At 42.5% G+C, this 11516-nt stretch overlaps 1 protein-coding gene across 1 annotated transcript in view; it reads right to left on the bottom strand.

Annotated features, from left to right (window-relative positions):
- Positions 1-7045: 7045 nt before the first annotated feature.
- Positions 7046-11516, bottom strand: part of Wfdc3 (WAP four-disulfide core domain 3) — a 15400-nt gene continuing 10929 nt past the window's right edge. Inside the window, exons 4-6 of the mRNA XM_023720731.1 lie at positions 10017-10148; positions 7789-7974; positions 7046-7263 (exon numbers count right to left, since the gene is read on the bottom strand). Of these exons, the coding sequence (XP_023576499.1) occupies positions 7247-7263; positions 7789-7974; positions 10017-10148 (335 nt within the window). The 3' untranslated portion in view covers positions 7046-7246. The remainder of the gene's footprint in view (positions 7264-7788; positions 7975-10016; positions 10149-11516) is intronic.

The following is an 11516-nucleotide window of genomic DNA, read 5'->3' as shown; positions in this document are numbered from 1 at the left end:
AAGTGCACGGCTTGTGCGCTGCCAGTGGCTGCGGTTCTCCACCATGCGCTCCTTCAGCTCCAGGGGGTTCGGCTCCCCGCTGGACAGCAGCTCCCGGGAAAACTGGTAACCGTGCATCCGGGGCTTCCCCAGGTCATCTCCATGGCCTTGCGGGCCTTCACCCCGTCATTCTTGAAGCGCGCCAGGTAGTCGCGGGTGGCACTCTGTCGCCCGATCTCCTCGGTCCGCTTGGAGGACTCTGGCAACTTGCACCGCTCCTAGCGTTCGGCGCCGGGCTTCCTCTCCAACTGCGCCTTCTGGGCAGCCTCACACTTTGTACTTGGCCTTCTTTTCGGACAGGTCGTTCCACAGGAGCGCCGGCAGGCGGATTAGCTCATAGCTTGGACCGCTCTTCCTGCAGCTACCGCAGCTTCTCCTAGGAAAAGATGGCCCACACGAGACGTTTGGGCTGCTCGGCCTTCCGGCGCCTGCTTCTTGGCGGCTGGGCTGGCAGCCTGCTTCTTACTGATGTTCAGCATCTTCTCTTCGCCCAGCACCCGCTGCTGCTGCTCCTCAGACAGGCTCTCCAGGAAGCCCAGCAGCTCCACCTCATAACCTTTCTTTTTTCTGGTAGCTCTTCTTGAGGTAGGCGTCCTTCTTCTGGGACATCAACTAAGTCTTTCAAGTGTTCTACCTGTTCTCTCCTCCAGGACATTTAATGTTTCTGTTTTAATATTAGATCTTTGATCCATTTTGATTTTAGGTTAGTGCACGGTGAGAGACATGGGTCCAGTTATGCGGAAAGTCGGTTTTTGCAGCACAGTTTATTAAAGAGGGTCTGGAGACACACACACCTGTAATCCCAGCACGCGGAGGCTGAAGCAGAAGGATCACCATGAGTTGGAGGCAGACCCGGACTAACTAAAGAGTTTAGGGCTAGCCTAAAACCCTGTATCCAAAAAAAGCTTTCTTCCAGTGAGGGTGTTGAGCCCCTTGTCAAAGATAGGATGGCTGGGTGTGGTGGGAGTTGTGTCTCCTAATCTGTTCTTGATCCTGGGGTCTATTTTGCCAGTAACATGCTGATTTTATTAGTAACTTGGTAAAACAATTTCAAGCCTGGGATTGTGATGCCCCCTCCCTTGCCTTTGTTGTCCAGAACTGCTTTTGCTCTTTTAGGTCTTCTTCTAACTCCAAATTAATTTTAGGAATGCTTTCTCTAGTTCTGTGAGGTATGCAAATGGTATTTTGATTGGGATTACATTAAATCTGCACAACAATTTTGAGAGTATGGTCATTTTTACTATTGTGGTTCTTCCTACCCAACAGCAAAAGATATCTTTCCATTTTCTGATATTCTCCTATTCTCCTTGATTTCCTTTTTCAGAGTACTGTAACTTTAATGTAAAGAGCTTTTATTTCATGTTAGAGTAATTCCTAAGAATTTCATTCTGGGGGGATGGGCCTGGGGATATAGCTCAGTGGCACAGTGCCTGGGAAGAGCAAAGTCCTGAGTTCAATTCCCGGTACAGAAAAAAAATTTTTTTTCAATACTATTATGAAAGGTCTCACTCATTTCTTTCTAATTGTTTGTTATTTTAGTACAGGAATGCTATTACTTGGGTCCAGCTACACAACTTTTGTCCATTTAGTATAATGTTAACTACTGGTTTGTCCTAGGTGGTATCTTAGTTACTTTTCTCTCATTGCTGGGACAAAATACCCAACACTCAAAAGGAAGGAAGGAAAGGTTTATTTAGCTCACAGTTACTGAAGGTTTCAATCCATACACAGCTGGCTCCAAGGCAGAGTGGCACATGGCAGAGGGCAGCAGTCCATGGCGGCAGAAAACAGAAAGGCAGCAAGAGCAAATGGGTAGAATAAGGGCTTCCCTGGCAAGTGCAAGGGCCTGAGTTCAATCACTGGTTCCGCAAAAAAAAAAAAAAAAAAAAGGGAGGAGTAGCAGCAACAATGGCAACAGAGAGCAAGTCTGCCTCCCTTATGTTGCATTCAGGCTATCTGCCCCAGGTCAGGTGTAGCACTCACACCCACAATCCCAGCAGCATTCACACACACACAGTCCCAGCACTGGATCATGAATTAATCACAATGTCTAGAAGCCCATCCCAGTGACCACGTGATGCTTTGAGGGGACACCTAGATACAAACCATAACAGACAGCTTTAGCAGATTTAGATAAAAACCACCTATCACAATTTTCTCTGGGGCTTTTACCATAAATGAGTGTTGGGCTTTGTCAAATGCTTTTTCTGCATCTATTAAGATACCACATCTTTGTCCTTGGATCTGCTAAAATGGTATATTACAATCATTGATTTGCATGTGTTGAACCATCTCTAAATTCCTAGGGTGAATCCTACTTGATCATGAAGTATAATCTTTTTTTTTTTTTTTTTTTGACACAGGGTCTCACTATGTGGCTCAGACCCACAGTGATCCTCCCTGTCTTAGCCTCCCCAGCCCTGGAATTACAGGAATGTGCCACTATGCCCAGTTTCAGGGCAGCACAGCATGTGGTACCAGGGATCAAACTCAGGTCCTTGCCCTTGCCAGGCAGGCACTTAGACCACCCAACTATTTCCCCAGCCCATAATCTTTTTGATAGTTTGCTACATTCTGTTCTCCAGTATCTTATGATTGGTGTATCTATGTCCATTAGGGAGATTGGCCTATAGTTCTTTCTTGGTTGTATCTGTGGTTTGAGTATCAGGGTAATTAGTACCTGCTCCCAGGAATGACTTTGGGAGTCCTGCTTCCTTTTCAATTTCATTAAAGTTTGAAAAGTAATGACATTAGATCTCTAAATTTCTTGCAGAATTCATGAGCAATGCCATGGGGACCTAGGATTTTCTTTGTTGGTAGATTTTTAATTACATGTTTAATTTGACTGGTGCTGATTTGTTTAGAATTTTCTTATATCTTAATAATTCAGCTTTAGTAATTCATATGATCTAAGAATATGACCATTTCTTCTGTATTTTCCATCTTATTAGAATTAAGAGTCTCGAAGTAGGTATTTGTGACCTTCTGGATTCCTGAAAGATCTATTGTAATTTCATCATTATCATTCCTAATTGCATGTATTTGAGTCTTTTCTTTCCTCTTCTTGATAACGTTGTCTAAGTGTTGATCAATTTTATTTAATCTCTCAAAAAAACAACTTTTAGGTTTATTGATTCTTCGTATTGTTTTCTTAGTCTTGGTTGCATTAACTTCTGCTTTAATCTTTATAATTTCCCCCCTCATGTGAGCTTTGAGCTTGACTTCTTTTTCTAGAAGTTTGAGGTTCAACCTTAAATTATTTGAGCTCTGTTTTCCTGATGTGTAGAAGATCACTGGTATAAATTTCCCTCATAGTCTGCTTTCATTGCATTCCATAAATTCTAATACCTTGTGTTGGAATTATCATTTAATTGTAGAAACTAATTTCTTCTTTAATTTTATCTGTTACCCATTGGTTGTTTGGGAGGGTGTTTTTGAATTTTTCTGTGTCTATGTAGCGAGACAGCATCTCACTATGCAGTTCAGGTCAACGTTGAGCTCACTTTGTAGCCCAAGCTGGAATTCAAAATAATCCTCTTGCCTCCGCCTCCTGAGTGCTGGGATTACAAGCCTGTGCTATCGTGCCTGGCATTCGTGTAGCTTTTAAACTAAAGCTTTTTTTTTTTTTTTTTTTTCGGAACTGGGGATTGAGCTCAGGTTCTTGTGCCTTCCAGGCAAGTGCCTATTTTACTGAGCCATCTCCCCAGCCCTTTTTTTTTTTTTTTTTTTTTTTTTTTTTTTTTTTTTTGGGGGGGGGGGAAGACACCGCGTCTTTTTTTTCCCCAAAAAAACCTTTTCCCCCTTTTTTTTTTTTTTTTTTTTTTTTTTTTTTGTGGAACTGGGGATCGAACTCAGGTCCTTGTGCTTGCCAAGCAAGTGCTTACTTCCCCAGCCCTTTATGTAGTTTTTGAGGTTTCTTTTGCCATTGATTTGCAATTTCATTGCACAATAGTCTTGTAACATGCATGGGATCACTTTGATTCCTTTGCATTTATTTTAAGCATGTTCTATTAGCTAGTATGGGGTCTACTTTGGAGAACATCCCATGTGTAGCTGAGAAGAATGTGTATTCTGACGTGGGGGGAACACTGTAGACATCTACTAAGTTTGTTCACAAGCTTGATTCCATTCTGATATTCCTTTGGAATTTTTTTTTTTTTTTTGGTCTAGCTGATCTGTCCATTTGTGAGAGTAGGGTACTGATATACTCCATTACAATTGAATTAGTGTTTATCTGATTTTTCACATCCATTAATATGTTTTATAAAATTGGTGTATTTGATTCATGTATATTTATAATTGTTATCTCCTTTTCTACTTCTCCTCCTACTCATATTCCTACTCCTCTTTCTCCTTCTCCTTCTCCTTCTCCTTCTTCTTCAGGTTTTCCCTTAACAAGTAGGTAGTGAGGGCCAGCAAGATAGCTCAGCAGACTAAGTGCCTACTTAGACAAGCACAAGGACCAGGGTTCAATCCCTGGTACTGCATGCCTCATTGGCTCTGCCCCCAAGCACACTGAGCTGGCCACCAAGACCTGGAGTGGTGGTGCACACCTGTAATCCCAGCACTGGTGAGGCTGAAAACAGGAGGATTACTACGAGTCTGAGCTGTGTAGTGAGACCCTATACCAAATACATTTTTAAAGTTTTTTGTTTTTTTGTTTTTTGTGGAACTGGGGATTGAACTCAGATCCTTGCGTTTGCCAGTCAAGCGCTTATCCTACTGAGCCATCTCCCCGGCCCCTAAAGTTATTTTTAAATGTAGTAATCTTTGTCTCTTTTGATCAGTCTTGCCTTGAAGTTCACATTGTCTTCAAATATAATAGGTACCCTTGCTCTTTTCTGGGTTCCTGACACATGGAATATTGTTTTCCATTCTTTGACTTTCACTCTATACATTCTTTTTTGAGTTAAATGTGTTTCCTTTAGGCAATAAACTTTTGGATTTTGCTTCTTGACCCATTCTGCCAGTCTGTTTCTTCTGAGTGGTGAATCGAGACCATTTACACTGATGGCTATAATTGATATGTATTGCCTTGTCCTTCTCAGATTATTTTCCTGTTGTTGGTTCCCTGTCTTTCCCCTCTGTTTAAATGCTTGCCTTACCTGGTGACTTCTTTGTTCTTGGAACTGTGCTCTTCATTATCCCAGCACTACCCCTTTTAAAATATCCTTCAAAAAAATTAAGTTAATTATCCTTCAGGACATTTTGTAAAGCTAGTTCAATGATCATGAATTTCTTTAATTGGTCTTTCTCCTGGAAGTATCTTTATTTTTGCATTGATTCTGAAAGATAGTTTGGCAGGGTATATCAATCTGGGTGGGCAGTTGTTTTCTTCCAGGACTTGAAATACTTCACTCCTAGCTCTCCTAGACTTAAGGGTTTGTGATTTAGATGGGCTTTCCTCTATAAATGATTTGTTTAACAACATTTAATATTCTGTTCTTGTGCTGAATTTCTGGAATCTTATTATATGCCTTGGTATAAATTAATTTTGATCATGGCTAATTGGAGTTGTACATGCCTTACTTCTCTATATGTCAAATTATTTTTCCCTACCAGAGACATTTTCTGCTATGACATCTGTGGAAGGGTTTTTTGACATTTGCATTGACTCTTGCTTCTTCATTGACTCTGCTCAATACTATGTTGTTATTCTTTGCATAATCTTGTAACTGTTGGACTGATTTTTCATGTTCCCCTCCAAAAAATTCTTAATTGATATATTAGGAATCTATATTCATTCAATCATTTACTCAACAAATATTTATTGAGAGCTTGCAAGAATTTTTTTGTTGCTGTTGTTGTCATGAGCAGAATATATTTATTGGGGGACAGAAAGCTCCTGTCTGAGGAACACAAGGGTGTCCCAGAGCAAGTGGCCCTGGGAAGCTGTCCCTTCCAAGGACTTTTATATAGTAAAACCATGCAGTGAGCCAGATCTAAGGTGGTGGAGAACATGGGAACTCGTGTAGGTGGGCATGAGGTGGGACAATACTAACCAATGAGATTACAAGCACCATTGCTCAGGTAAAATTAGATCCAGCACCAAATGGGGAAGTGAGTCATGTAGCAAGTGGGCATGAATACGGGACAGGGTTTCTTCCTGTTGAGTGTTGGGTTAGTACTCATTTGGGCTCTTTCAAGGTGATTGATACCTATTTAGAGTATCAATCTCTGATACCCATCCCTAGGGAAGGCACTCCATTTAAAAAGCTGGAATTATACTAATAATTTATCTAGATTTTCCTATAAAAATAGTGCAAGATGTATATGTACAAGGATATTAATATACAACAAGAAATGGTCATTTAAGTCAATTAGCCACTTCAGAGTTTTATTAAAATAATATATGTAATAATGCAATCTATCATGGCTATGTTTAACCATTCTAGAAATAATGCACTACCCTTATACGGTGTGTGAGATAATATCTTTGCCAACTGGCAAAAAAAATGAAAATGAAAAATGTTAAAGAATATAAAAGATGTCCCAATTATAGAATATGATTTATTTTTGGCATATAAAAGATAATTTTTCAAAGTTAACTTGTCCCCAAAAACACAGGGTCATCCCCTCCTAGGTTAAAGTAATTGGAGAGATAAACTGCCTGTCTTGGAACTATCGTCTGGCCTTCAAGGAAGGAGGCCCAAGCAGGCAATATTCAAACAACTACAATAAATTAACCATCTACCCCTATTGTATCCCCAACCCACATCCTCCAATAAGAGAAATAAAGTCAACAGTTCTGAAAAAAAGAGGAACTCTACTCATACCCCTGGGTTTGCAAGAGACGTCTATGGCTAGTGAGCCTGATTCTAGTTTCCAGCCTTTCTATTCCTAACCAAACCCAACCATCACTCATTTCCAGTCTTCTCAGAATGATCACCCATCCTCAATATGTCCTCAATATGTCCTTACATGCTCAGTGTGTCTTACTGTTACATAGCCACATTCAGACCCTCAGATCCCCTTCTCATCTGACCTTAGACAGCATAGACACAAGGGTTAGCAAAGCCTTTATTAAAGGAGAGAATCAACAACATCCACTCCCCAGTCTGGACTGTTTCCTATGCTCCAGGGTGCAGCAGGGAGAGAAGCAGAGCAGAGAAGGCTGGGACTGTTACAAGCCCCAAGGCATTACCCTCTCCTCACTGCCACAACAAGCCTTCTGGATTCACTAAAGATATCTGGACAAATCAGGCAACTAGGGCACTGGAGTTTCTGCAAATAGAAAAAATATCAAATCACAACTCAGTCTCCCGACTCTGGCTACTCAATATGTTTGTCCCTCCACATAGAAGAGTCTTGTATTTTGGCTGCCTGCTTCCTAATGACAACTCTTGCCATTCAGAAGTTAAAGCATATTCCTTTACCCACCCTCTCTCTAGCCCCCATTGTCCAAACGTGTGACATACATTCCCTTCCTCTGTGCCTTTGCTAGCAATCACATTGTAAGTCCGGCATTTTCTCTGTGCTAGTTCCATTTTGTCACATGTACCTCACCTTTAGAGAACGAGATCAAATCCCTCCTCTCCCAGAAACACCAGTCCCGGGAACCACACCAACTCAATACCTATAAGCTAATACTTTCCATACTAGTATTCTGGTCTATGACATGGAATGTTTCTCTCCAGTGACATTTCCTGGCCTTCAAAAGTCCTCTTCCCAATATCTAAAACAGACTTGACATAGAGCAGTTAAGTCTATTAACTTAATTGGTTGATGGCAACCATAGACTATACTCACCTATTTCCAAATTGGAAGTGATTGTCCAGTTGGAGTTTATAGTCTGTTTGGGAGGCGTGGTTAGTGGGACACAGAAATGTCCGCACCCTGACTTGCAACACTTTTGCCCAGCTGGACAGTTTTCATCCACCATGCAATCAACAATACACAGGCCCACCAGAATGTCCGGACAAGTACCACCCCGCCCTGTAGAAGGGGAAAGGAACAGAAAAGGGACAGAACATTGACTTCACTGTCCCAAACTTCCCATCTAAATCTTAAGGTGAATTAAAATCTCCAGGTGAATTAAACCCAGAACCCTAGTGAGATCTTAACCAATTTGTCTGAGAAAGGGAAGCTGAAGAATCTGGGAATCTACAGATATCCAAAGACCTCTGAGCTAATAAGAGCCTTCAAATGGTGCTCTAGAGAGAGTTCCCTATAAAAGTGACTCACGATTGGGCCGGCCAATAGCTCAGCAGACTAAATAGCCTGCTTAGGCAGGCACAGGGACTGGGGTTTGAACCCCGGCATGCTGTGCCAGCCCCACCACCAGGGCGCACTGAGACTGGGCCTGTTGGTGCGCAGCTGTAATCCCAGCCCTTGGGAGGCTGAAAACAGGAGGATCACTATGAGTCTGATCTGTGTAGTAAGACCCTGTAAACTCTATACTAAAAAAATACATAAATAAACAAAAAAGTGACTCATGATTGACAGCTATGCAGGTTGTAGGGAGGACAAAGTAGAGTACACAAAGGAAAATGGCCCTTTCTCTCCTGTGCTTGAGCTTCACAGTGTCGTGTCCTTGTCCATGCCCTGGACAAGATTTGGTGTCCCTGCTCTGTGCTCCTGTAATATCCTATATGTGCCTCCTCTCTTCAGACTTTAGTTTATAGGTGGTTGTTGGCTTATGAATGATTCAAATTACAATTCGTCAATTTTACAATGATACGAAAGTGATACATATTCAACAAAAACTATACTTCCAATTTTGAATTTTGATCTTCTCCCAAACTTCTGCATCAACAGGAGACAGTTCCCAGTCACATGACCACAGTGTACACAAATGATACCCTACAGTGTGCCAGCTGTTAGCTAAGCTAGGCTGTTTGGTAGGGTGGTGCACTAAATGCACTTTCAACTTAGGGGACTTTCAGTTGACAAAGTGTTTAATCAGGAGTGACCCATCATAAGTGAAGAAGCATCTATAATTCCTTATTTAATTATGTCTTCCCTAATAGGCTATCCTTTGGCTAAGGCTCCAGGCTAAGAGACCATCCTCAACACTTTAAACATTGCCTGGGAATATTAAAGGGACTAAGAATCTGGAACGATGATTCTAAAACAGTTTTATAGTGCCTGGCACAAAAGTAATGTTCAAAAATTTATTTTAAAAAAATTAAACAACAAAAAAAATTGAAACAGGAAAACTTCATTTATTTGTCATCAAATATAGATGTCCAGCTTCCACCCAAGATTTCATTCAAGACACAAGGAAACTCTGGGCTGCAATTGAGGAAATCAGTGATCTTTGGCACTCATTTGCAAGATGAGGAAACTGAGCTCAAAAAGAGATGTTTGGGCTGGAGAGATGGCTCAGTGGTCTAAAGCACCTACTTGAAACAAGCTTGGCAAAACACAGGGACCGCAGTTCAATCCCCCAGCACCACATGCCAGCCAGCCCCGCACCCCTGGTGGGCTGAGCTGGCCACACACACACACACAATAAATAAATGTAATAAAAATAAATAAATAATTTTTAAAAAAAAAGAGAGATGTTTGTTTACCAAGGTCTCCGGACAAATCCACAGCAGAACCAAGACCAGAAGCAAGCTGCCAGTATTAAGAGAAGTTATTCCTACCCCTGCACACTGCCTTCCCTCTAGCTCTTTTCAGGCCAACATGGGCTCCTCGAGCCTAAAAGGAAGGATTACTTTGGATGAAAGGTTAGGGTAAGAAGAAAACTGACAACTGGTGCCCTCTCAAGTTGACTCTGGAACTCAGGGAGCACTTAAGTACTGCTTCCCAAAAGAGCCAGCACACCAGCCAGGCAGTGGCACACACCTGTGATCCCAGCTACTCAGGAGGCTGCAGCAGCAGGAGCACAAGCTCGAGGCCACCTGGGCAAGTTAGCAAGAACTTAGCAAAACCCTATGTCAAAATAAAAAATAAAAAGGACTAGAGACATAGCTCAATGGTAAAGTGCCCTGGTTCACCACGACTGGGGGATTGAGGAGGCTGGCACCTACCTCCCTTGATGTCTCCACGGCAGGTGTGGCCACAGCCAGTGCTACAGCACTTCTGCCCCTGGGGACAAGATGCGTCCCCATCACACAGCTCCTCACATGGAAGGGGGTCAGCAGGACACTCACCACCAAACCCTGTCAAAGAATGAAAGCACTGAGGCCCAGAAGTTTCCGAGCCCAGAGAACAACACAACTTTTTCACTGTGCCCCTTGTGTATGTGTATACATATTTATGTGCAGCATTTATACACAATGACCCCTATTTTTAATGTTGATTATAAATGAATAAGCTGATTCTGGCACTCACAGTTCAGCTCTAATCCCCTGCAGTAAACACACTAATTGCCAACACTATATTCATTCTTCCTTTTTTCCTACACGGGTAAATGTCTGTGTAAACACTGCCCAGCAACAGTCAAGTAAGACACTTATTAATAGAACCCATGTTTGTTCTAAAAGGCAATGAATCCAGCTTAAATGGTTTATTTGCTATATTCTCTTGCAACTAGGAGTGACCACAAATGATGACATAAACTGGGGAAACATTTGCACTCCTGATACAAGCTGTCCCCTCGCTAGAGAGCAAAGATCAGCCTTCTCCAATCAGGAAGCAACAAGAAATAAGGACAAAATTAGATTGCCAAGGAGAAAGTGAGAAATGGCTTTCTATTTAGAGCCACCACATGAGCCCTAGCATTTCCTTCAGGATTTCTTGCTAGGTAGGAACAACAAACCCCTGGTTGGTTACTTTTCTGGTGTGGGAAGCAAAACACATTTGAGACATGGCCCCTTCGTGTTCCTGTGAAGACAATAAACCCCAGAGGAGGGAATGGGGTTGGCCAAGAACTACAGAATGAGTCAACAGCTGAACAGGACAAACGCAGCCTCTGGACGGGCAGTGGGGGAGACTTCCAGGCAACTCAGCCAGGTGCTCAGGAACAGGCACACCCAAGCAGGCTGCATCCAACCCAACATGACTCACTCATCTCAGTGTTTATTTCAAGCTTTTAAATGAAGAGAGAAGTGACAGGCAATTAAAGGTTTTATAGAAAACTGAAACGGGAGGGCTCCAGAGCCTCTGGGTAACAACAGGTGAGGATGATTGCCATCTGGCTGGCTCCTGGAAGTCTGCAAAGATGGAATCAAGCACTGAACTCCAAGGAGAACAAATCCTGGAGGTCTCAGCAGGTCCTGCAAGCTGGCAGTGGATGACTTGCCTGAGACAGATTCCCAGGCTTTTGTTCCAGAGCTGGGCCTCAAGAGTCCTGGCAAGGAATACAATCCTCTATTCTCTCTTATGGGCAGGCTGCCCAAGATTGCTGCCAAAGCCAGCCACAGTGGCCTGGTAGGTAGAGAGAAGGGGGCCGCTTCCTACGGAGACCTGGCTGGAAGCAGAGTTTCAGGGTCTCACAGAGTAGCTGAACAGTGGGAAGAAAATGATACCGATTCTGGATTTTTAAAAAAGCCAGTTAGAGGGCCGGGGAAATGGCTCAGTAGAATAAG

The sequence above is a fragment of the Octodon degus genome, unplaced genomic scaffold (genome assembly GCF_000260255.1).
Source record: "Octodon degus isolate 3935 unplaced genomic scaffold, OctDeg1.0 scaffold00077, whole genome shotgun sequence".
NCBI lineage: Eukaryota > Metazoa > Chordata > Mammalia > Rodentia > Octodontidae > Octodon > Octodon degus.
The sequence above is the reverse complement of the archived record's forward strand: the minus strand, read 5'-3'. Positions and strand labels throughout refer to the sequence as shown.